The sequence below is a fragment of the Tamandua tetradactyla genome, chromosome 12 (genome assembly GCF_023851605.1).
Source record: "Tamandua tetradactyla isolate mTamTet1 chromosome 12, mTamTet1.pri, whole genome shotgun sequence".
In the NCBI taxonomy this organism is placed as follows: domain Eukaryota; kingdom Metazoa; phylum Chordata; class Mammalia; order Pilosa; family Myrmecophagidae; genus Tamandua; species Tamandua tetradactyla.
This window is the reverse complement of record NC_135338.1, coordinates 85143271-85170210: the sequence shown is the minus strand read 5'-3', so window position 1 is coordinate 85170210 and position 26940 is coordinate 85143271. Positions and strand designations below refer to the sequence as shown.

The 26940-nt window shown below is 37.3% G+C and overlaps 1 protein-coding gene and 1 pseudogene across 11 annotated transcripts in view; both read left to right on the top strand.

Annotated features, from left to right (window-relative positions):
• Nucleotides 1-26940, top strand: part of LRRC28 (leucine rich repeat containing 28) — a 159984-nt gene that overhangs the window by 105970 nt on the left and 27074 nt on the right. For 7 of the 11 annotated variants that reach the window (XM_077124063.1, XM_077124066.1, XM_077124061.1 and 4 more), the window contains 2 exons: nt 23918-24093; nt 25651-25810. The exons of 1 other annotated variant lie outside the window; for it this stretch is intronic. In XM_077124063.1, the coding sequence (XP_076980178.1) occupies nt 23918-24093; nt 25651-25810 (336 nt within the window). Of the gene's footprint in view, nt 1-23917; nt 24094-25650; nt 25825-26940 lie in introns of all 11 variants that reach the window. 3 more of the 11 variants (XM_077124069.1, XM_077124068.1, XM_077124064.1) reach the window with 2 other exon arrangements.
• Nucleotides 17668-22095, top strand: LOC143652446 (thioredoxin reductase-like selenoprotein T pseudogene; annotated as a pseudogene).

Sequence of the window (26940 nt, the reverse complement as noted above, 5' to 3'; positions counted from 1 at the left end):
TGTAGTATCTGCCCTCAGGGATCTTATAGAGTAGTCAGGGTACCAAAAAATTAATTGAACAAACTTGGTAATAGTTCTCTTTGAGGAGATGATATTTAATCTGAGATCTGAAGAATGAAAGGAGCTACCATGCTATTTAATTTTTTATTTGGTAGGTATTGGATAGTACCAGCTCACTTCTCCTCCACTGCTATAGCTGTGATTTCCAGCCCAGATGAAGGATCAATACATTCTGCTGTATTGTCCTATCTCTGAAAAAGTTGCAGTATCATTTTCAGATTAATAATCCGAGGGTGGCTCAACAAGCAGAGTTCTCGCCTGCCTTACCAGAGACCCGAGTTCAATTCCCAGTGCCAACCTATGCAAAAATAAATAAATAAATAATCTGAGAGAATTTGAGCAACAACAGAGCAAATTATACACAGTTTCAGGGGCCTGCAGAACAATATTAAAAAATCTGATATAGTTATATAAAATTCATATCCCAGAAGAAGAATAGAGTTAGAGTGAGGTATAAAGGATATAAAAATAGCAAATAACTTATGCTGCATACAATTATCCTTGGTATTCATAAAATGTGAACAAAGGACAAATTAGGGTTGGCTCAAATTTATCAAATTGATGACTATTTCTCAAACAATTATTAAAACTATTAACTAGGAAGTAAGCACTGTGCTAGGCATTGTAGGAAAGACAAAAATAATTTTAATTTTTATCCTGATATAGAAGGACAGCTGTAATACAAATGATAAATATCCCAAGAGAGGTAGAATGATGATAACTATGGAAATTTAGAACATGGAACTGTCTTTTATGACCTAATTCACCCACCATCATGTCTGCTATATGCTATTGATTCCACAGACCAACCCTGTTGAGTGTGAGAGGGCACCCATGTAAAGGTATAAACCCAGGAGAGAAAGACCATTGGGAGCCATATGGGAGCCTGGCTATGCACTGCCTTTCACTAGCTCCGTAGAAAAGTGTGATTTTTATTTTGTCAGGATTTTTCTTGTTACTACAGGAGTAAATGTCTTCACATTCTTTTTTTTTTTTTTTTTTTTTTTTTTATTTTTTTTATTTTTATTTTTTATTAACGGAAAAAAAAAAAAAAGAAATTAACACAACATTTAGAAATCATACCATTCTACATATGCACTCATTAATTCTTAACATCATCACATAGATGCATGATCATTGTTTCTTAGTACATTTGCATCGGTTTAGAGGAACTAGCAACACAACAGAAAAAGATATAAAATGTTAATATAAAGAAAAGAAATAAAAGTAGTAGTAATAGTAAAAAACAACAACAACAAACAAACCAACAAGCAAACAAAAACAAAAAAAACCCTATAGCTCAGATGCAGCTTCATTCAGTATTTTAACATGATTACTTTACAATTAGGTATTATTGTGCTGTCCATTTTTGAGTTTTTGTATCTAGTCCTGATGCACAGTCTGTATCCCTTCAGCTTCAATTACCCATTGTCTTACCCTGTTTCTAACTCCTGCTGAACTCTGTTACCAATGACATATTTCAAGTTTATTCTCGAATGTCTGTTCACATCAGTGGGACCATACAGTATTTGTCCTTTAGTTTTTGGCTGGATTCACTCAGCATAATATTCTCTAGGTCCATCCATGTTATTACATGGTTCATAAGTTTATCTTGTCTCAAAGCTGCATAATATTCCATCGTATGTATATACCACAGTTTGTTTAGCCACTCTTCTGTTGATGGAGATTTTGGCTGTTTCCATCTCTTTGCAATTGCAAACAACGCTGCTATAAACATTGGTGTGCAAATGTCCGTTTGTGTCTTTGCCCTTAAGTCCTTTGAGTAGATACCTAGCAATGGTATTGCTGGGTCGTATGGCAATTCTATATTCAGCTTTTTGAGGAACCGCCAAACTGCCTTCCACAGTGGTTGCACCCTTTGACATTCCCACCAACAGTGGATAAGTGTGCCTCTTTCTCCGCATCCTCTCCAGCACTTGTCATTTTCTGTTTTGTTGATAATGGCCATTCTGGTGGGTGTGAGATGATATCTCATTGTGGTTTTGATTTGCATTTCTCTAATGGCCAGGGACATTGAGCATCTCTTCATGTGCCTCTTGGCCATCCGTATTTCTTCTTCTGGTAGGTGTCTGTTTAAGTCTTTTTCCCATTTTGTGATTGGGTTGGCTGTCTTTTTGTTGTTGAGTTGAATAATCTCTTTATAAATTCTGGATACTAGACCTTTATCTGATATGTCGTTTCCAAATATTGTCTCCCATTGTGTAGGCTGTCTTTCTACTTTCTTGATGAAGTTCTCTGATGCACAAAAGTGTTTAATTTTGAGGAGCTCCCATTTATTTATTTCCTTCTTCAGTGTTCTTGCTTTAGGTTTAAGGTCCATAAAACCACCTCCAGTTGTAAGATCCATAAGATATCTCCCAACATTTTCCTCTATCTGTTTTATGGTCTTAGACCTAATGTTTAGATCTTTGATCCATTTTGAGTTAACTTTTGTATAGGGTGTGAGAGATGGGTCTTTTTTCATTCTTTTGCATATGGATATCCAGTTCTCTAGGCACCATTTATTGAAGAGACTGCTCTGTCCCAGGTGAGTTGGCTTGACTGCCTTATCAAAGATCAAATGTCCATAGATGAGAGGGTCTATATCTGAGCACTCTATTCGATTCCATTGGTCGATATATCTATCTTTATGCCAATACCATGCTGTTTTGACCACTGTGGCTTCATAGTATGCCTTAAAGTCAGGCAGCGCGAGACCTCCAGCTTCGTTTTTTTTTCCTCAAGATGTTTTTAGCAATTCGGGGCACCCTGCCCTTCCAGATAAATTTGCTTATTGGTTTTTCTATTTCTGAAAAATAAGTTGTTGGGATTTTGATTGGTATTGCATTGAATCTGTAAATCAATTTAGGTAGGATTGACATCTTAACTATATTTAGTCTTCCAATCCATGAACACGGTATGCCCTTCCATCTATTTAGGTCTTCTGTGATTTCTTTTAACAGTTTTTTGTAGTTTTCTTTATATAGGTTTTTTGTCTCTTTGGTTAAATTTATTCCTAGGTATTTTATTGTCTTCACATTCTTATACACCGTTCCCACGTTAGAATTTTAGAGAGTGGTAATTGATTATTTGCTCACTTGGAATAACTTAATGGTAAAGTATTCCCATAACAGAATTTTTCCTGTTGTGTGTATGAGAAAAAGAAAACCAAGCCACTGCTTTGCTTTTTCTTGTGTAAATAAGCAATTATAGCTGGATTTTGGTGCAAATTGATTAAATGACCTTCCAGTGACTTCCTAATATAAGCACTCAAGGTTAACAGAATTCTTTACATGAATTCTGAATTAAACCAATAGACTAAAATTACCTTTTAGATTACAGGCCATTTTAAATGGAGCTGCCTACACACTCCAGTATTGGATACCTGCATTTGCATGGATCAGGCGCAAAGCAGCCTAGCTACTGATAAGGGAACTGAAGCACAATTTGAGCTGCTGCTCCAGAGACAGAGTTTACAATTTGACTCCAGTGACATTAGTTGCTTGCTAAAACAAAAATATCAACACTCTAAAGAAGTGTTAGAGGAGCATGACAGAATTCAGAGTTTCCACAATATAATTTTACAATATCCAGGATTCAATCCAAATTATATTACATGCAAAGAGCCAGGAAAATGTGACCCATTCTCATAGGAAAAGATTGTTAGCAGAGACCAATCTAAGATGGCCAAATGTTGGAATTGACAGACAGGAGTTTTAATGCAGCTGTAATAACTATTCTGAATGAGGTATGGAAAACAGATTTGCTTTACAATGAATGAAAAGAGCAGGAAAATATAAACTATGAAAAAGAAACAAATGGAAATCTGTAGAATTGAAAAGTGCAATATCTGAACTAAGAAAACTATCTTAATGAGCTTAAGGCAAAATAGGTATAAGAGGGAAAAGTTAGTGAGCCTATAGATTAATCAATGGAAATGATCCAATCTGAAGAACACAGAAAAAGATGGAAAACAAAAGTGAAGGCAGTATCAGGGTTCTATGGGACAATTTTTAAAGCTTAATATAAATGTAATTGGCAATTCAGAAGGAGAATAGAGAGAGAATAAGGCAAAAACAGCAACGAAAATTTTTTGAAAGGATATCTGAAATTTTCCCAAATTTGATGAAAGACCTAAGTTTACATTTTTAAGAAACTCAGTCAACTCCAAGCAGTATAATTACAAAGAAAGCCATGCCTAGGAAAAGCTGCTGAAAATCAAAGGTTAAAATAAAATCTTGAAAGTAACCAGAGAAAAATGGTATATTACATACCAAGAGTTTTAGTTTGTAAGCTGCTAGGATGCAATATACCAGAAATGGAAAGGCTTTTAAGAAAGCTATTGCAAGTTGCAAGTTTACAGCTCTAAGGCTATGAAAATGTCCAAATTAAAGCATTCAGAGAAAGATGCCTTTAACTCCAAAGAAAGGGCTGATGAGGTTCAGGGTTTCTCTCACATCTGGGAGGGCACATGGCGAAGTCTGTTATCTTACTCTCCTCATTTTATAAGGCTTCCTTGGAGGCGTTTTCCTTCTGCATCTCCAAAGGTCTCTGGCTATGCGGGCTCTGTGGGCACTGAGCTTTTTCCAAAATGATTCCCTCTTAAAGGGCTCCAGTAAGCAACTCCACCTTGAATGGGTGGAGACATATCCATGGAAACCAGCAATTGGGTGGATCACATTTCCTTGGAAACAATAAAAAAGATCTCACTCAGCCATATTGAATGAGAATTAAAGGACATGGCTTTTCTGGGGAACACAACAGATTGAAAAGATTATTGTCTTTTCGTCAGAAATTTTGAAGTCCAGAAGACAGTGAAACATTAGCTTTAAAGTGTTAAAGAAAATAATGGTCAACCCGGAATTATATATCCAGCAAAAATATCTTTGAAGAATGAAGGCAAAATAAACACATTCGGAGATAGAATATCCTCTTCTTCCCTCTTCCTTCCCTTTACTTTTAGCTAAGGGGAAAAAAATCAACTTTTTTTTTTTTTGCTAAAAAGGAAAAGAATAAATCTGGTAGTAACTCCCACAATTATGACCATGTGGATGACATAGTGTTTTTTCTGAAGGATAAAAGATGTTCAGGTACTTTTGGTAAGCTGAATCTTTTAATACATTGTTAGATGCAATAGTGAGTATGAAAATGCATATGAATTAGTTTGCTATCATATATGCGTGGGACATAATCCCAGTGGTAAAATGATGTCACTATTCATTTTGCTTGTTTGGAGCTATGTGTCAAATGGCAGCTCTGAAAACATTGAGTTGAAAGGAAATTTTATGATAATTGTTATAAATTATCCATATAGCTAACCAAAGGTATTAACATTTATAATAGATTTCAATTTATTTTAATAACTCACCTGAGTATTGAAATCTTTTTGTAACCCCTAGGCATTTATCTAAAATAATGTTATAAATATCAAAGACATCTAGACTTAGTGATTGCCAGCTAACAATTATTTCGTTTCATTGTGAACTGAAGCCTATCATGGGGCTTCTGTCCCTCCTTACTGACATTTCACTTCCTTATTGATTCTTATTTAGGTTAGTGACACTAGCTTTTCAAGGCAAGTAGCTTTCCAACCTTATCTCCACTTGCCGTTCTCTTCCATGTACCTTATACTCTAGCCAGTGGGAAGTATTTATTTACATGTGTCCTGTGCATTTCTCAGAGTTGAATTCATCCTTGTGTTTTCCCTATCCCTGGAATATCATCAATCCAATCTTAGTTTATAGCAATAATAAAAAAAAAAAGCACAGCTAATAAACATTGCTTTTAACCTTATCATGTGTCAGATAGTGTACTAGTTGATTTATCTGTATTATTCCACATAATCTCCCCAGCATCCCTTGTGATATCCCCATTTTAGAAATAAAGAAATTGAAGCTCAGAGATAATGAGTAAATTTCCCAAGGTCACAAGGCTAGGAGGTGGTAGAGTATTGTGTGCTTCATTGTGCATACTCTTGACCTTGGTACTGCTATGTATACTGCTTCCCTCTTCTTTTTTGCCCGGTGTCAGGTCTGTGTGTTTATTTGGTCCCCTGTAATAGCTCCTTGAGAGCAGAGACTGAAAATACTTTTCTTGTTCCTGCATCATTTCATATGGGAGGAATAGACATTCCGTCTCTGATGCAGATCCAGCAGGGCTGGTCATGGGCCAGCAGAAAGGTTCCTAAGTCATGTGAATTTCTCCCTTGTGGACTGCTTTTACATAGCTGCAGCTCCTTCTACAGTGTTAAGCAGAGAAGGCATTCAATAAATGTGATCTTAAAATGAACTTAATTAACTTCTTATATCCAGTGGTGAAAAGTAGGAACTTCTGCTGAAAGAATTGTCACAGGGAAATGAGGCTTTATATACAATGAGGTTGCACTTACTTATTAACATGAGCCTGTACAATTGTGTAAACAGACACCTGTCTTTTTAATTATTGGAAACAAGGAAAGCGTTAGGAAAAATCTGAAATAATCTTTCGGTTTTTTGAATCTTTGTTTGTCACTCTTTATTGTTAAATTCCTTGTACAGGTGTTCACGTAGAGTTCTGCAATTGGGTTTAGAAGCAGCTGTTATGGCAATGACATTGTGAAGTAAATATTCAGAGAGGACTTGCTGGCTTTTCACCCTATGTTTTTCATTTTAATATTTCGCTTAAATTTCTCATGTAATTATGTGGCTACAAAATCTGGAAACAGATAATATTATTTTACTGTGCATTTTAGTATGTTATCAAAAAACATTTATATGTGTTTGCCTATGTTTTCAGACTTGGTGACCACACCGTATAATGACCACACTGTATAATAGCATTTGAATATGATCATCTCCTTATTAGGAAATTAGCAGCAGTTACAGAGTAAAATTTAGATTATTTCCTCATCACCGCAAAATGGTCCATAAGAGTGATATCATTCTAACTCACAGAAATACTTATACAAAGCCAAAAACTTGCTACCTACAGACTCTCTCTCATATTTATTTGATCACATGTAGTCAACAGAGATTTCAAGGATAAAGGGATAAAGGTAAAGCAGAAAATTAAAGAAAAATGTCAAGAAAGCGATGCTTCATAGAAACATGGACAACAGTTGACAGGCTGCTATGCAGCTTTTTTGCACTAGTCCAGCTATACCAGCCACTAAATTATTGACATTGTTGAATTATTTCCATAAAAGTTGGTTAATAGTTATTGGGCTAAGGCCCCAGAGTTCCCTCTCCTCTGACTCTGGCTCTCCCCTAGGATGTCTCTATCATCCAGCAATTAAAAAACTAACTGAGCAAAGGGCTCTAGGACCATACTTCAGCATTGTGGTACTGTTTGGTTTTTGTTTGTTTTATTAAGATATAATTTGCATATAGTAAAAAACCCTTTTTAATGTACAGTTCTGTAAATTGACAAATGCATACAGTTGTATACCATCACCATAATCAGACCCAAAATATCCCCTCACACTTCTTTGTATTGAGCCTCTTCCTCACCCCAGCTCCTGGAAACACTGATCTGTTTAATGTCTGTATTTAATCTTTCCAGAATAATTTTATTAATGGAATCATACAAGCTATGTTAACATTTGTGCCCCAGGTCTGACCCTTTTCATCGATGGTTTCTAATGCTTTAATCTTCTCCTTTGCCTGTGCTATCACTTCCTATTTCTTTGTATGTTTTTGGAATCTTTTAATATTTTATTTAAAATATTCATTAAAATATTCTAATATTCCTTAAGCTTGTATCCAGCTAGCGTTATGACAAGAGCTTTCCCTAAGTGCTGGACACTAACCAAAAAAAAAAAAAAAAGTGAGGGAGTGAGGGAGAGAAGAAGAAGGAATAAAGAAAACACCTTTCCCAGAGTATGAAGATTGAACTGTGTACTGCTCTCCTTCAGGGCTTATCCATACAATTTGTTTGGAGAGTAGCTTCAGGCGAAAGTATACAGCCCTCCCCAGTCCTTTCTCTGCATGCCTCTTGACTTGGGCATGTGTGAGTGGCCCCAGGAATTCCCCTATTTACACAGATAGAAATGTGCTCTCTTCCCTAGGAAATAGTTTCCTCACAGCTCTACAGCCAGCAATCCTTGCCCCCCAGGCAGCATGACCTGACTGCTTTCCCACAGTGTTCTTCAGAAGAACGCTGTGAGCCCATCTACATGCAGGGCAAGCTCTAGGATTGCAAGTCCCTCAGGCCACCACCACACAATGGATCAGATATATATGCTCCCAGTATGTGCCAAAGGGTTCTCTGCCCCCTCTGGAAGCAGGACCAGGGATCCACACTGGGAATACGGGCAGAGTCAGTGAGCGGATGGAAGAGGGGTCAGCTAGGGAGCTACAAGATCCTACTACTGCTCAGTGGCCTTTTTCTTGATTCAGTGCTTGTCCTGTTACTGCAATCCTTAACTGTTTTCTGCAACATTTAGAAAGATGTTTCTGCCTCTTCTTGCTGGTTGTTCAAAACTACAGTGGAGAACGGAGCCTGGAGCATTTCACTCTGCCATTTTTTTTTTTAATATTTTAATTGAGAAGTCGTCACACACATACAGTCCATACATGGTATACCATCAGTAGCTCACAGTATCATCACATAGTTGTGTATTCATCACGATGATCATTTTCAGAGCCTCTGTGTCACTCCAGAAAAAGATAGAAAAAGAAAGAAGAAAAAGCTCATACATCCAATGTTCCATACCCCTCCCTCTCATTAACCACAAGTATTTCAATCTACTCAATTTTTTTGCCCTTTATCCCTCCCTATTATTTATTTTTTATCCTTATTTTTTACTCATCAGACAAGGTTTTCACAATCACACGGTCACATTGTAAAAGCTATTTCGTTATACAATCATCTTCAAGAATCAAGACTACTGGAACACAGCTTAGCAGTTTCAGGTACTTTCTCTAGCCACTTCAATACACCATAAATTAAAAAGGGATATCTATATAATGCATAAGAATAACCTCCAGGATAACCTCTCAACTCTCTTTGAAATCTTCCAGCCACTGAAACTTCATTTCGTCTCATTTGTTTCTTCCCCCTTTTAGTCAAGAAGGCTTTCTTAATCCCATGATGCTGGGTCCCAGTTCATCCTGGGAGTTGTATCCCAAGTCTCCAGGGAGATTAACACCCCTGGGAGTCATGTCCTACGTAGTGGGGAAGGCAGTGAGTTCACCTGCTGACTTGGCTTAGAGAGAGAGAAATCACATCTGAGCAACAAAAGAGGTTTTTGAGGGGTGACTCTTAGGCATAATTATAAGTAAGCTTAGCTTCTCCTTGGTAGGAATAAGTTTCACAGGGGCAAACTGCAAAATCAAGGACTCAGCCTATTGAATTGGTTGTTCCCACTGCTTGCGAGAATATCAGGAATTCCCCAATTGGGGAAGTTAATATTTCCTCCTTTCTCTCCAGTCCCTCCAAGGGAATTTTGCAAATACTTTTTTATTCTCTGCCCACATTACTCTGGGGTGTATAAGGGCATCACACTAACCTGTTCAAACCAACAAGATCTCATGCCCTAATCAAGATTCCATGTGTTTACGGTGTTCAACTAAACTGACCATACAAGTTAAGTTAGGTAATGCACTACATTTTATACCCAAAGTATAAATTTTGCACCAAATGAAAAATCTCTCCCTTTGGTCTCACACAGAACTTGATGTTTTAAAATATGGACCATATCATCCTTTACCTAGTATTCTGATTTACCTTAGTCCTATCCAGATCAGCTTCGTTCATATCTCTTCACTCCACCATCTTGATTGGGGTGGACCTCAGTATTTTTTTTGCCATTTCTTTTTTATCTTTTCTTCTTCAAACTTCTCTCCCTATGTGTAGACTCAGAAACCACCAGTCTGTATTTGTAACTGCTTAAGTATTGTGTAAAATGTAGAAACTGCTAGATGTAAGCGAAAACTGAAAGTAACAGAAGAACAGCTATTATGAAGTTATAAAAGGTGTGGTGAAAACTGTAAATATTGTGGTGGATCACTGGAGAGAGGAGGTCAGGGAGGGGGTGAGGGGAGGCTTTATAAAAGAATTAGACTTTGGCCTCCAGTATTTTAGAGCAGCTAGGAGTAAAAACCTAAAATTGTGAAATTGTAACCCATGTCAAAGTCTGAAATATGTTCTGCAACTAATTGTGGTGCCGTGCTTTGAAATTTATAGCCTTTTTGTATATGTGTTGTTTTTCACAAAAAAAAAAAAAAAGGGAAGAAAGTCGATTGTGACAATACAAAGGTATTTAAGCCCTCTAGCCTCCTATATTCTGGAGCAGCTAGAAGGAAAAATATGAGTGGATTGTATGGCAGCCCATGACAAACTCTGGGATCTGTCCTGTAACCACTTGTTGAATAGTGCTTTGAAAAACTATTGCTTTTTTATTTCTTTGTTTTGAATATATGTTATGCTATACAATAAAAAAAAGTTAAAAAAAAAAAAAAAAAAGAATTGGACTTTGGGAGAAGTGAAGTTTGGATTTGGAAAGCAGAATCCAAAAGATTCCAGACCACGGGGCAGTTTTGCCTGCAGACAGGACTAATCATGTTTCATTTTAATAAGGACAGCAGTGCCTCAGGTAAATGGTGTATGATAGTCCACAAGGAAAGGTGAGGCCACATGCATCCAGAAAATACCTCTCTGCTTCACTTCTCTTCCTTTCATATCAACTAAGGTAAGAGGACCACTTTTTAAAATTTGGCTAGAAGGTTCCCATATTTTGATTCTGCACATCAGGGTAAATATCACCCAGCTTAAGGAAAGAATATTACCAATAATTTTGAAGCTCCTTCCAATTATGTATCTTTCCTCTTCTCCAAGAGTAGCTACTATTCTGAATTTTTTATTTATCATCCGTTAGTCGTAATTTTAGTACACGTGAATATATTCCTATAGTATATTGTTGTTTTGTATGTTTTTTAACTTGATATAAATAGAATCATGTTGTACGTATTGTTCTATGAGTTGCATCTTTCACTAAGCATTTCGTTTTATCCTTCAGCTTCTTACCATTTCTCTGTCCCCCTTTAGAGCAAAACTCCTTGAAAGATATGCCTATATTGACTGTTTCCACTTCTTTTCTTTCTCTGAACCCATTCCAGTTAAGATTTTATCCCCAATTCTCCGCTAAATGTAGTTTTAGGGTCACTGATGACTTCTACATTGCCCAACTCAGTTCTCAGTTTTTATCTTTCTTGATTTGTTTGACATTTGACAAGGTTGCTTATTTCCTCTTTTTGACATACTTTTTTAACCTGGCTTCCCAAACACTGCTCTCTCTCTTGGTTCTCCTCGTGCAGCACCCTCCATACCTTTTCAGTCTTCTCTATGTGTTCCTCCTAACCCCCCAGACAATAAATAGTTGACTCAGGATCCACAGCTCTTCTCCGCAGGTACCTGTTGTTTATACCAGTTGCTCTCAATCAGGGATGGTAATTCTCTACTTGCGGCCATTTTGAAACCTGTATGAGTTGAAGAAGTGTTTGGCTTTTGAAATAGCTGGTGGGATGCTAAATGTCTGTAGTGCACATAACAGCACTGAACAGCTAAGAATATGTCCCCCCAGTGCCAAGAGCTCCAGAAACCGCTAGGTTATTTCATGCAGTCCCGTGGCTTTAAATATTATCAGTGCACTGATGACCCCCAAGTACAGAGCATCAACGCAGACCACTTGCCTGAACTCCGTACTCCTACATCCAACTGCCTAATCAGCCTCCCAACAGGATGCCTAATAAACACCTAAAACATAACGTATCCATAACCAAACTCCTGATTCCCTTATCCTCCAACTCAAATCTGCTCTTTCCACAGTCTTCTGATGGAAATTCCATTCTTTTGGTTACTCTGTCTAAAAGCTTTGAAGTCATCCTAGATTCCTCTTTCACATCCACATCCAACCCTTCACATATCCTATTAGCTCTACCTTCAAGTTACAATTATCCCTTCCACATCACAGGGGTTAGAGGTGAGGTGCCCCCATGATCTGGAAAATCCATACAAATTTTTTTTTTCAGAGTTTCAGTAAACGACCTAGCTGCTTCTTGATTGGCAGATACTGTCTCTCCCATTATTTTTACTTTGTGTAGGTGAAACCTTTTAAAAATTTTTTCAAACTAGCCTCTACTGGCCTGAAAGTCCATAGGGCTGGACCTTTCACTTTCATTTTCCTTTAGGGAATCATATAAGGACTTAGCCTTTTCTCTGAGTCACCAAAATGCCTTTTTCATAACAATCCAACACATTTCTGGCCTTTATGTATCATCTACTGGCCTTCATGTGTCATTTGCAGCTTCCGTAAAACTCACCCAAAATTCCCATTTAATCTCTTATGCCAACCCATGATATATCAAAACTGCATTAGGAAAAGTTGCGATGTGGAGCGGATAACTGTATATTCAGGTTCTTGCCACTCTCACTATTTCCTTTGCTGTCACTTTGACCCAAACTACTGTCATCTCTCAACTGAATAACAGCAATAGCCTACTATCCCGTGGAGTGTATTCCCTGTACAATTACCTAGTACTGCTATTAAATCATAACCCAGATCCAGGTATTCCTCTCCTCAAACATCTTTGGCATTCCATATCACTCAGAATAAAAGCCAAAGCCTTTACAGTGGCTTTATGAACCCACATATGATCTGTCCTCTTGACTACACCCTTGACTTCACCTGCTAATGCCCTCCTCTCTCTAACTCCATTTCAGGCACACTTAACTTCCTCTATTTCTTGAACATACCAGACTCCTGCCACAAGAATTTTGCACTTGTTTGTTCCCTTTCTGGAATACTGTTCTCCCAGATATGTAAGTGGCTCACTACTTCACATCATTCATGCCATCGCTTAATTACCTTCCCTGACCTACTTTATCTGAAATAGTACCCCCACTCTCATTCTAGCCACTGCCTTTTAACATTAATTCTTCTTCATGGCCTTAACACAGTATATGTTTTAGTTTCCAGCTTACCATTGAAATTCTCAATCTTAGACATAACTTCTTAGACATAGTAAGGATAGTTATTTTAAAATTTGTATCTGAGAATTCCATTTTCTAGCATCTTTTAAACAAATTCATTACCCAATATCATTGTTTCTCTTGATTTTCTTTTATTTAGCTTTATCTTTTCTTGTACCTAGTTATTTTTTTCTTGCCTTCCAGATGCTGTATATTAAAAACTGTTAAAATTATTCTAAACCTAAATTGTATTATCTTCCTCTTGAGAGAATTTGTCCTCAATTTTTTGCTTCTCAACTCCAAATCTACTCACTATCCTTTGCCCTGGAACTGGACCCTCTCTTTTTCTCTTCTGTCAAATGGCATAACGTTAAAGCGTTTACACTGGAGGATCTTGTAGAGACACTGCCGGAACAGGGAAAAAGGGCTTCCCTTCTTACTTCTAGATGTTTTCTGTATTGAATAGCAGCAGTGCTCACCTCAGCAGCCCTCATAGACCAGCTGTGGCCCTCACCCTCCGGCACGTTCTCTGCTGCCTGCAGACCTGCTGGTTATCCACCACCGGTGGGCCGCCTCTGGGGCTCTGGCAGGTTCTTCCACCACCTAACAGCCAGCTAATCTTTCCGGCAAGTTTCTCTCCAGATTTTGGGCTGCTCATCTTGACTACCTGCAGCCTGCATGGCCAGCAGGTTTCTCCTCGTGGGCACTGCATGTTCCTGTGGTGGCCACACCCTGTACAAAAAGGTCTGGGGAGAGGAAAGCATTTCAGGGTTCTAGGTAACTTCCTGTTCTCGCTCTCTCAGCCCTAGAGGGAGTAGTGTGTTCTGTGGTTGTTACTTCTATACCCTTTATAGGGCTCTTTGCCCCTTTTTGTAGTTAGTGACCTTCTTACTAGTTAACAATTCTCAGTTTTCCCTTTCAAATTACTGGTATGGATTCTGTCTCCTTGGCCTGACCCTAATTGATGCATTGTACTTCTGGTGGTTTGCTGGGGGCACTGATCATGAATCATTTCATCTAATTTCAGAGAAAGATAATCTGAAGTTAGGCTTTAGTCCATGAGGTGGCCTCTTCTTTCCGTCCAAACTTCCTCCAAAGATGTCACTAAGGGACATTTATCAGGCTGCCACCTTTGTGGGGGACATTTATCAGACTACTACCTTCCTTGTTGGCCTCTGGACACTAATTTTTGTCCCTTTAATTCCTTTGGGATGTCAGATGCACTGCTGGGCTTCCTTGCAGTCTTCTCAGTAATTGGAAACACCCTTATGGGAAAAAAAAAAAAAAAACACCCCAGATGCTAGCTTATTCCTCTGGTTTCTGTCTTCTCCTGGACTTTAGTTAATTTTTTGCTAAATGCTCTTTAATGAATATAAGCAGGTATTTTTTTTTTCATATTTTACCCAGTGTTTTGTATTATCCTTAGTTGGTTCATATAACCTAGTTTACCATCACAATAACTGGAAATTCTTTTGTAAGTCTTTCAGTCTCTTTTATATCTCCTGTATTAGCTCTTTTTGTTTGTTTTAATGTTGTAGATTTTTTGTTTGTTTGTTTTGCTTTCTCTCTTATTCCTTTCATCAGGATGTGCCAGTTGCCATTTTAAATTCAAATGACCAATTTTTAGCATTATTTATCCTTTTTTTACCCTTTTGCTTCTACTTCATCAGTTTCATCTCATTGTTTTCAATATCTCACTCCTAATTTCTGTTTATTTTGCTTTGCTTTTCCTAGTTTTTCCCAAAAAAAAGAGCTTTATTCAGGTATAATTGGCATACATTAAACTAAACCAATTTGTAGTATATAATTTGATAGATTTTGACATGTGTGTGCCCCTGTCACTGCCACCACAGTCTAGGATAATAAGCATATCCTTCACCCATCACCCTTTGTAATCCCTCCCTCCTCCTTCTAAGGCAAGCACTGATCTGTGTTTTGTCACTGTAATAATTTGTATTTTTTAGAATTTTACAGAGTAGAATTGGTCCATATTTGGTCTGTCTGTAATAATTTGTATTTTTCAGAATTTTACTGAATGGAACTGATCCGTATTTGGGCTTTCCCTCAGCACAGTGACTTGGAGATTTATCCATGGTGTAGCGTGTATCATTAGTTTATTCCTTTTCGTGCTGGGTAGTATGCCGTTGTACGGTATGCCACATACTGCTTCCAGTCGTACTAGTGGACATTGGTGTTGGTTATAGTTTTTGACTTTATTACAGATAAAGCTGCTATGAGTATATGTATTCAGTCTTTTCCTTATAAATGCCTGTAAATAAATGTGCCACACAGTAAATCAATGTTTAAATTTTTTAAGAAACTGCCAAACTTTCTGAAAGTGGCTTGTGGTGGTTTGAAGCTGTATATACCCTAGAAAAACATGTTCTTAAATTGAATCCATTCCTATAGGGGTTAGCCCATTGTAAATAGGACCCTTTGATAATATTACTTAACTTAAGGTGTGGGTCCACCTCAGTCAGGGTCTTAATACTATTATTGGAGTCCTTTGTAAATGGAATGAAATTCAGACAACATCAACAGAACCCAGAAGAGAAGGGAGAGACCAGGAGATGCTGCCATGGGCCTTGCCGGGGCAGCCGACTCCAGAACGCCACAGTCTTCAGAAAGCATCGCCTTGATAACCCTTTTTTGACTTTTTCCCAGACCTAAAACCATGAGCAAATAAATTCCCATTGTTTAACCCAACCCATTTCGTGGTATTTGCTTGAGCAGCCCAGGAAACTAAAACATGGCTATCCCATTTTACATTCCCACCAGCAGGTTAAGAGACTTCCAATTCTTTCATATTTTTTTCAACACTTGCAATGGTCAGTCTTCTTAATTTTACCCATTCTAATTGGTCTGTAGTGGTATTTCATTATGGTTTTAAATTATATTTCTCTCGTTACTAATGCATCAGCATCTTTTCGTCTCTTCTTTCTCATTTATATATCTGCTTTAGTTTAGTGTCCCTTCAGATTTTTTGCCCTTTTGTGTAGTGTGTGTGTTCTTGTTGAATTTTGATAGTTCTTTATATGTTCTGGATACAAGTACTTTATTGTATATCTGCTGTGCAAATATTTAAATATTTTCTCCTAGTTCATGGCTTGTCTTTACATTCTTTTAATAGAATCTTTCAGAGAGCAGACATTTTAAATTTTGGTAAAGTCCAGTTTTTCTATTTATTCCTTTATATATTGTGCTTTTGGTGTTATAGCAAAGCTATCTCTTCTTTACCCAAAGTCACAAAGGTTTTCTCCTATTTTTTCTTCTGGAAGTTTTATGGTTTTAGGTTTACATTTAGGTCTGTGATCCATCTTGACTTAATTTTTGCATATGACACAAAGTATGATTGAAGTTCCTTTCTTTTGCATATGGGTATCCAGTCGTTCCAGCACCATTTTTGAAAATATTATACTTTCTCTATATATTGTCTTTGTACCTTTGTCAAAAAATAGTTATCTGTTTATGTATGGACCTATTTCTGGACGCTGTTTTATTTCACTGATCTGTTTGTCTATTTCAATGCCAGTGTCACACTGTGCTGATTATACTATAGCTTTACAACAAGGCTTGAAATTAGTTGGTATTGGTACTCCAAAGTTTTTTATTTTTTTTTCAAATTTGTTTTGGCTATTCTAATTGTTTTGCCTCCTGAATTTTAGAGTGAACATTTCGATTTGTACAGAAAAATACTACAGTTGTGATTGGAATAATGTTGAATCTATAAATCAACTTAGGGAGAATTTAGATCCTTACAATATTGAGTCGTCTGACCCATATTCTGTAGCTTTCAGATCTTGGACATCTTTTGTTAGATTTTGTTAGATTTACCCCTGTGAATATCATATTTTTGTTTTGTAATGCCTTTAATTTTGGTATCAGCACAATGCTGGCCTCATGAAATAAGTATAAAATTTTCGATTTTCTGGAAGAATGGTATGAAATTGACATTATTTTTTCATAAATGTTTGGTATAAAGTACCATGGAAGCCCTCTGGGCCTAGAGTTTTCTTTAGGGGAAGATTTTTAACTGCATATTCAATTTCTTTAATAGATACAGGGCTATGCAACTTATCTATTTCTTAAGTGAGTTTTGGTAATTTTTATCTTCCAAGGAATCTATATGGGCATATAATTGTTTATTACTTTTTTAATATTTGTGGAATCTATAGTGCTGTCACTTCTCTCATTCCTGAAATTGATCATTTGTGTCTTCTTTCTAATTAGTCTGGTTAGAGGTTTATCAGTTTTATAGATCCTCTCACAAATCTGATTTTGTTTTTATTGATTTTCCTGTTTTCTACTTCGATGTTTTTTTAGATGTTCTTTCTCTTTAGTTTACTTAGAGTTTAATTTTCTTTTTTTCCTCCTCGTTTCCTAAGGTGGAATCTATGTATGTAACATGTCTTTCTTCTCTGTAGCAGTTATAATAACTGTTACAAGGAATTTTTCTACTAATTCTCGCATTCATATCATTTCTTGGCTGGTTTCGATTGCTTGATTTTTCTCCTCATTATAGGTTATATTTTACTGCTTATTTGCAAGCCTTATAATCTTTTGTTGGATGCCAGACAGTGTGAATTCTACCATTCTGGGTGTTGGATTTTTTTTTTTTTGCTTGGGCAGGCACTGGGAATCGAACCCAGGTCTCCTGCAGAGCCACCATGGCCTGCCCTGGATATTTTTAAATTCATATAAATATTCTTGATTTTTGTTCTGGGGCAGTTAAGTTACTCGGAAACAGCTTGACTTTTTGGGTCTGGCTTTTAAGATTTGTTAGGTGACATCTTTGGAGTGAACAGAAATTCTTAATTTAAAAGTAGTTCAATTTCCATTTTTATCTTCTATAGTTAGTTCCTATATCTTGTTTAAGAAATCTTTCCCTAACTCAGGATCAGAAAGATATTCTTCCATGTTATTTTTTAAAAACAGTTGTTTTACCTTTGACAATTACATCTACAACCCACCTGCAACTGAATTTTATGTATGATGTAAGTATGGGTTAAATAGCATTTTGAGGAAAATTTATATTCTTAAATGTTTATAGGAAAGAAAATGAAAGTCTATATGAGCAGGGGGAAAAACTGAAAAGGCAAGTCAATAAGTGGAACAAGATACATGTAATATAAATTCCAGCGAAGGATTTACATCCAAAAAGAATTCTTAAAAATCAAAAGGAAAAACAAACTAATTAGAAAAAAATGATCCTTATCATGTTTATTTTTTCAGAAACTTAAAGCCTCCAGATGGCTCCTTTGCCTGTTAAGCCCTGAAACCCAGAGGTAACAGGCTTTCCAAGAAAATGGTGCAGTTTCATTCCTCTACCCCATAATGTTGACACCCCTTTTCAGCACGAAACAGTTAGGCTGGCCATTACCCAGATAACCCTGAAGATTGAGAGAATGATCAAATGATAGGAAGGAGTTATAACTGAGAAATTATATAGATTTCTGACTTATTATATGGTTTTTTTTTTTAGTTTCTAGTGCATTAGAATAGCCAGAAGGAAATACTTGAAATTGTTGAACTGTAATCCAGTAGGCTTGATCTTTGAGAATGATTGTATAGCTATATAACTTTCATCTTGTGACTATGTGATAGTAAAAACTTTGGGACTGACACCCCTTTATCTAGTGCATGAGTAAATGAGGAATAAAATAAAGACAAGCATGAAAAAATAAATAATATTAACAAGTTGGGAAAATGGGGGGGGGAATACCCCTACATAAACCATGGGCAATAGTTAGTAGTAGTACTTTCATAATCTTTCTTCCTTTGTAACAAATGTAAATACTGTTTAAAAAGAATAGTAGAATTACAAAAAGTGCTATCAATTGTAACAAATTTTCCTCAGCAGTGCAAGTGTTGATGGTGGGGAGGTGTATGGGTATCCTATGTTTTATGCATAATTGCTTTGTAAACCCACAACTTCTCTAATAAAAACTTTTTTCTAATAAAAAAAAGGACAAACCTTAAATCAAATAATGAAATAAACTATTGCTATTAAAATGAGGAATAAGACAGGAGTAAGGGCCTCTGTCTTAACTCTCATTCAGACTGTCATGGAGGTTCTGTCATGCAATAAGATGAAAACATAGAATAGATATAAATACTGGGGAAAAAAGAAACAAAAAGATCTTTATTTACAGATGGTATGATTGAATACCTAGAAAAATCGAAGTGTTTCTAATCCCCCCCCCAAATAACTTTCAGAATCATAAAGGAATTTAGTAAGATGGCTAAATATGAATCTACAAAGATCCGCAGTTCTTTTTTCCTTCAATATCTAATTAGAAATCAAATTATGGGTGAAAAAAATCCCATCCATAATAGTATCGCAACGTAAAATAGTTTTTAATAAAGTTTTTAGTAAAGGACATAAAACAAGAGCTGACCAATGTAAAGACATACCATATTTCTGAATGAGGGAACAATATTAAATCACCAGCCTTGTCCAAATTAATATAGAAATCAATATAAACTCTAAGCAGAATCCCAAGAAGGTTTGGGGGGAAATCCAGACAAAGTTAAAATATAAAGTTCAAATGGAATAATAAAGAACTGAGAATTTCAAGAAAAATTGAACAAGAATAGGTAGGGCAGAGCTACCAAATCAGATGATAAAATCTTCTGTAAAGCTATTATAATAAAAAAAAAGTGTAGGATTGACGCAAGATTAAACAAAGAACATCACTGGAACAAATCGACTCCAGAAACTAATGCAAGGGTATATGGGGATCCTTTATAAAGAGGGCATTTCAACTCAGAGATAGATGGTAGCTTTATTTTATAATGTCCATCTGAAAGAAAAATTTGTTTTATTTCATATGGTAAACTAAAAAAAAAAAAAACAGATTGATAAAATATCTATGTGTAAAAATAGTAAAAGCATACTAGAAGAAACTTTAAAATATTATATTTATAGCCTTAGAATTAGGCCTGACTCTCTTCAGAAAATAAGAAAGTTTAGAAGCCATGAAGAAAATAAGTGAGTAAATTTTACATCATAAAATATGACTGCTGAATGTCAAATGGCACCATATGTGAAGTAAATTATGTAAATAATTAAATTATGGTTCATCTATACTGTGGAATATTAGATAACTGTTATAAAGAACTCTCTAAATCTATTTCAGTTGGTCTAAAGGACTCCATGAACAAGAGCACATTACAGAATTGCATGGTCCTTTTTGTTTAAAAAAGATGGGTTTGAGAAGGGGATCTTTCTATTTTTTTGCCTGAGCATAGAGAAAAGAGAAGAAGGGTAAAAATACCAAATTGATCACTGTGGTTACTTTGGTGAAGATGGAGAGAGGAATTGAAGGGAGACAGGAGAGACTGTTCACTCTTTTTTCACTTTCTATATTGTTTGGCTTGTAATGATGACCATGTAGTATTTTTATTATTTAAATTTAAAATTAGATTCTTTTTAACCTTTTTTTTTTCTCCTTAAAGACACACCTGGCTAAAAACCAGAACTCCTGTGATCAAATTCATAAAAATAGTTCTATGTGAAAAAAAAGTCAAGTGGAATTTGTCAAACCCACCTCACATATGACTCACTTTCTTGCTTCTGAAATGTGATGACATTTCTATTTAAAACAGATCAACACCCCCACCACCACCATCAATTGAATAAAAGTGTAAATTATTTGCTTTAAGAACACACCGAGAGCTCAGCCTGACGGAGGCCGAACTAGCTGGCTCGTTCGTGATGAGGCTTTTGCTGCTTCTGGTGGCGGCATCGGCCCTGGTCCGGAGCGAGGCCTCGGCCAGTCTGGGCGGCGTGCCTAGCAAGAGATTAAAGATGCAGTACGCCACGGGGCCGCTGCTCAAGTTCCAGATTTGCATTTCCTGAAATTATAGGCGGGTGTTTGAGGAGTACATGCGGGTTATTAGCCAGCAGTACCCAGACATCCGGATTGAAGGAGAAAATTACCTCCCTCAACCAATATGTAGACACATAGCATCTTTCCTGTCAGTCTTCAAACTAGTATTAATAGGCTTAATAATTGTCGGCAAGGATCCTTTTGCTTTCTTTGACATGCAAGCTCCTAGCATCTGGCAGTGGGGCCAGGAAAATAAGGTCTATGCATGTATGATGGTTTTATTTTTGAGCAACATGGTTGAGAACCAGTGTATGTCAACAGGTGCATTTGAGATAACTTTAAATGATGTACCTGTATGGTCTAAGCTGGAGTCTGGTCACCTTCCATCCATGCAACAGCTTGTGCAAATTCTTGACAATGAAATGAACCTCAGTGTGCACATGGATTCAATCTCTCATCATCGATCATAGCCCCCACCTATCAGCACTGAGAACTCTTTTGCACTAAGGGATTTTTGCAAGAGCAGCATGACTGACATTATGAAGGCCTGTACTGCAGACAGCAAGCTGTTAGTACAGACCAGATGCTTTTGGAAGGCTCGTTGTACCTCTTGGAAAACCTCAATGCAGACGGTTTTTCAGTGCTGGCTCATTATGGAATTCTGCACATTCATGGAGTGCAATAATAATATTGTATAGGTTTTTTTTTAATTTAGTCAGTTAATAGTTTTGAAAATATATAAACAATACTTGCAACTTTATTTCTTAGTCATATTTGAAAAAGTAGAAAATTGAGTTACTATTTGATTTTTTCCAAAGATGTCTGTTAAATCTGTTGTGATTTTATATGAATGTTTCTTTTTTATAGTTTAAAATCTATCTTTTTGGGGATACAACTGAAGTTGCCAAATACTTTATAAGAGTTTATCAGACATCTCTAATTTGGTCATTTCCAATTCATATAGTTTACAAAATATTGCAGATTGTGAACAGTGCACAGTGCATTCTACAAGATTATGGAGGAAAATCCTATATCCAGAGTACTCTACCAGTGTGTGTGTGTGTGTGTGTGTGTGTGTGTGTGTATGTATGTGATTGTAGGAGAACTACTAAATGACCAATCGCTTTTTAAATTCTGTCGTGTAGTTCAAGTGTCTTGCCTTCACCCATCTAATGAGTTGATTAACTGGGCCTTTATACTTAACTAAATAAAAACTAAGCAGCTATAAGTTAAAAAAAAAAAAAAAAAAAAAGAACACACTGAGAAAGCCACTGGCTTCTTACTTACCATGGCTCTCCCAAACCTCTTCTACTTATCTCAAGCCCTCAATTTCAAGGTCCTAACAATCCACATTCTTAATCTATTTCCTTCTGTCTTTGTGGTTTTCTTTACCTCTTTGCTATCAGCTTCTTCCCTGTCTGCCATACTGTGGCCAGATGGTTGTGTAAAAACCAACAGTCATCCCCGTGAATGAAAACCATCAAACATTAGCTAATCTTCCTGGCCTCCTCCTACTGTTTCAAAGGCTGGATTCTTTTGTCCAGCCCCCCTGAAAGCACAGACATACCCATGCTCTGCCAGGCTTCCACACTGTGCAGGTGCTGTTCCCCCCTTCGTTCCTGGTGAAGTCGGTGTATCCTAGGTCAGATCCTGGCCCCTCTGTGAAGTCCTCCCCAATTCCCAGTTCCCTCCCCAGAGTTAGTCAGCTGTGTGCTCTGCCCCACATTCTAACAACCGTATTGTTGTTATAAATCTAAGCTTCTTGACTGACTCACATACAGTAGGTGCTCTGGAAGTGTTTTCTGAAGGAGGAAAGGAAGGAAGGAAGAAACGATTCTAAAGAACAGAAGAACCAAGAGCATGAGCCTTGTTGTCCTGGACCCTTCCCTTCATTGCCTGTTCTCGCCCAGCTTAAGGATCTTATACAATCCTGTGTTTTTTGGCTCCTATTTGTCTTTGGAAAAGACAATATTGAGGCTTTTAGGTAATCAGATAGTCTCAGACAGGAGGTAGAATGAAATGGGACACCTGAGTTTTAATGACCCTTCAAATGAAGAAACATGGGCAGCTCTGCCCTCTGATTCCGAGAGGCTGCAGGGCACAGGGAGTGATTGACTTATTCAGTAGGCTTTGCCAACAGTATTTTCCTTGCAGTTTTATAGAAGGATCTGCCTTAGTTTTTAGGGCTGCTATAACAGAGTACACAAACTGGGTGACTTAAAGCAACAGAAATTTATGTTTCAGTTCTGGAGGCTAGAAGTCCAAAATCAAGATGTCAGCAGGGCCATGATCCCTCTGAAGTCCTGAGGGAACAGTGTGTTCCCTGCCTTTCCACTGGCTCCTGGCTGTGACTGGCCAGCAATCCTTGGTGTTTTCTGTCTCAGTCGTCACATGGCATTCTCCCAACTCTGTCTGTGTTCAGATTTCCTCTTCTTGTTAAGGACACCAGTCATATTGAACTAAGGGTCCACCATTCTCCAGTATGACACATTTTCATTTGCTTAAATGAATCTGTAAGGACCCTATTTCCAAATAAAGTCACACTCTGAGGGATTGTGGATTAGGAATTGAACATATCTTTTATGGGACACAATTCAATACATTCCAGGATCCAATAATGTTATCTTCTGTTAAAAATCGATTTCCTTTTTAGGTTAAATTTTTTTGCATATAAGATTTCCATTAAACCAAAAATACTATGACTCGGAGTACTTTTTTTTCCTTTTGATTTTGAAAAGTTCAATAAACTTAAACTTAGAGAGAGTAATAAAATAAAGAAAAATAGAGCTTAGAAAAGAAAATTGTGTAGATCTTCTGAAGGAAGTCCCTTCAATGTCTGTCCTTGCTGCAAGTGACTGGGCCTCGGCAATTATTTAGCCGGGTCCCCCCAACGAGGTTGGATTTCTGAGCCAAGTTTTATTAAAGAACCATGGATAACATCTGTTTGCTCTAAAAAAAAGTTTCTGGCCATTCAGCAAAGTCCCTAGAGCCTTCAAATGTATACTTCAGCCCATTTTTATTGGCATACGGATTCTTTTCCTTATGACTAATGCTATTGTGAATTTTTCTTTCTGCAGCTGTGGTGCTCCCATTCAGGTTTCAGAAGTGAAGCTGCTTTCCTTTTCATCAGGGCAGCTAACCGTTTTCCTTCCAGCGGAGGTGAAGTCCATAGGCACAGAGGATGACCGTGTCCTGCCTCTGCAAGAGCTAGCCATGCGGCGCCTATATCATACCCAGAACAGGCTGCGGAAAGGTACATGGAGTCTCCTCACAGGGCAGTTTTAATCTTGTACCCACACTTATCCCCTGTAGACACCGAGAAGCATGTATTAAAGCATGCTCTTCTCTGACAAAGGACAGTGGTTGAAAGTTCAGCTTTGTGGTTTAAATGCAGGAAATTGGTGTTTAGAAACATGTGTTTGGTTCAAGTGAAAAGTCTGGTTAAAATGGGAAAGATCTCATTCTTAAAGCAGATTTAGGAACCTCTTCCAGCAAAGCTAGTTTTTGCCTTGCAGACTCCTCACATCTCAGCAATTTATACAGCAAGAAAAAGCGATATCGGGAGCCTCTGGCAATATTGCCACAGCATGGCAAATTTTGCTTTGGGAAGGATTTGGCAGGGTGTAGATTTCAGAGGTGCTGTGTGGTAGCTATCTGAGATGCTTTAAGAAAACACCAGGCAATGTTAATAAGAAAAACATTTCAAATATTTTCAAAACTGTTAAATTTTTTTGTCTTTGCTTAAAAAAAAAAAAAGGCCAGACAAAGGCATCCATCATTAGCCTTCTGGGAATGTCTAGTACAAAATTATTAAGTTGTTCTTTTAAAACTGCAGCAGAAAATTATTCACCTATGACTAAATTACATTTTCCTAAATGATTATTGATGATTCTGAACAGATATAAAAGATAAGAAGATAACTCACATTTCCTTCCAAGGTCAATTGAGTTTTAGGGTTTTACCTCCTTATGACCGTTTTCTTTCTCAACTGGATGTTTATCATCAACAGTAAACCAGGGTACATTTGCGCTCAAGATGGGCTGGGCCACTAGGATGTTTTGCTTTAAACGTCTCTTTTGTGTAGCTCAGACTAAAGCTGGGAAGGAATCGCCCTATTTTGATTAATGACAGCTCATGGGAGAGAGACATGGCAAAAGCTTGGTTTCATTATATTTTCATCTTCTTTGTTTTCTGTTAAGTGTGTCTCCCTTTTCATTCTTTTAAATAAATATGACGTAGCTTGATTGATGTTTGACTAATACTAAATACTCAATAGATTTAGTGAAGAACTTAAATGGAAGGTAGTTTTCATGTTTAGTCCCAGTCCTTCTTTATTATTATTATTATTCACTGTCGCCTGTAGAAGTTTTCAAAACCCTGTCTGGGTAAATTAATGCCTTTTTGATCTTTGTTCTTGAAGAATATTTGATCTTATTCTTTCCTTACCTTTACCTCAGGACAGCTTCTGATTGCTTTTAAAAAGAATAGATTTAGGGCAGGTCACGGTGGCTCAGCAGACAGAGTTCTTTCCTGCCATGCTGGAGACCCGGGTTCGATTCCCAGTGCCTACTCATGCAGAAAAAAAAAAATGAATAGATTTAAGTTTTCTTTTTGTATCAAAAATGTAAAAATTGTCTTTCATTTCCAAGTAATGTTAGATTTTTATTCAGTGCCTATCAGATAAGAATTTTCAACACGCAGTAATTTTTAACTAACATGAACTTATTAGGTAACAAAGAGAAATATGTTAAGCCCAGTTTGAGGAAATCTGGTTTGTGATTCCTGAGCATGATTTTCTCTTATCTTCCAGATTTGAACTTTCTATCTCCAGTCTCGCTACCCAGAAGTCTCCTGGAGCTGCTGCACTGCCCCCTGGGGCACTGTCACCGCTGCAGCGAGCCCATGTTTACAATTGTCTACCCCAAGCTCTTTCCCTTGAGAGAGACGCCGATGGCAGGGCTACACCAGGGGTAACCAGGCCTAAGTGGGCACCGGGGCTCCTCCCTGGGCAGGGGATGGGGGGCATGCATGGCAGCCAGGGTAACTTAGCAGTTTTAAACAGGCCACAGTGTTTTCCTGAGCTACATGTTAAATGAGACAAATGCTCATTATCAACGTCACAGGAAAACTGGGTTCCCCTTCTTAATGAATTTTTTTGGTCAAATGAAGAACAGTTCTGTTGTATATATTATTTAAAGTAGCCCATTCTTTGTGGAGTTTTTTCCTTGCTGTTCCCTCTTTCACAATAGTCTTTGGGCAATAAGCAATGCCAGAAAAAGAAGGAAGAAAAAAAAAAGCTTGTTATATAATGGGACAAATGCAACCCTTCTATTTAATTGGCAGTGCTGAGTGTGTGGCTGAGTGGTCTGCATGTGTGTGTGTGTCTGTGTGTGTTGTGTGTGTGTGTGTGTGTGTGTGTGTGTTTCTGTTTAGAATTTCTAACCCTTCCAAATGGCATTTGCTTGCCACTCTCTATTTCTTGGCACAACGCCTTGAATTTGCTATGTTCACTAAGTAAAAGCCCCATGCTCGTAGTTTCAGAAAAAGGATACCAGACAATTCTAAATAGGACATAAAATTAAAAATCCATTTGCACAACCTTGGCTTATGGATTTTCTAAATTACAATTGCAATGTTTAACTATATCTACATTTTTTAAGTTTTAAAAAAGGGTCCATAATACTTCTTTTCCATTGAATATGGTATTTTGAGTAAGTTTTTCAGATAACTGAAGCTTATTACCTCTATTCAATGTCAAGAATCATTTCAAGTCTAACACTTTTAGCAGAAACCTTTCACGATTTTCTTTCCTTCCCTGGTTTCTTAATCACTACAAGGAAGTCATTGTGACACAATATCAAGAACAGGGACTTTGGCACCCAGCAAGCCTAGACCTCTGGCCGTGAGATTGTGGGCAAGATGCTCACCTTCCCTGAGCCTGAGCACAGGCATCACCCACCCTGTGGGGCAAGGTCAGAGAAGATTTGCAGGTGGAGAAGTCAAACGCCCAGCACACTGTAGGTATTCAACAAATGGTAGTTATCTTTTCCAGCTTTTCTCCCTCCCCAGCCCTGTTCTGAAGAATCCCATTTTGTTATAC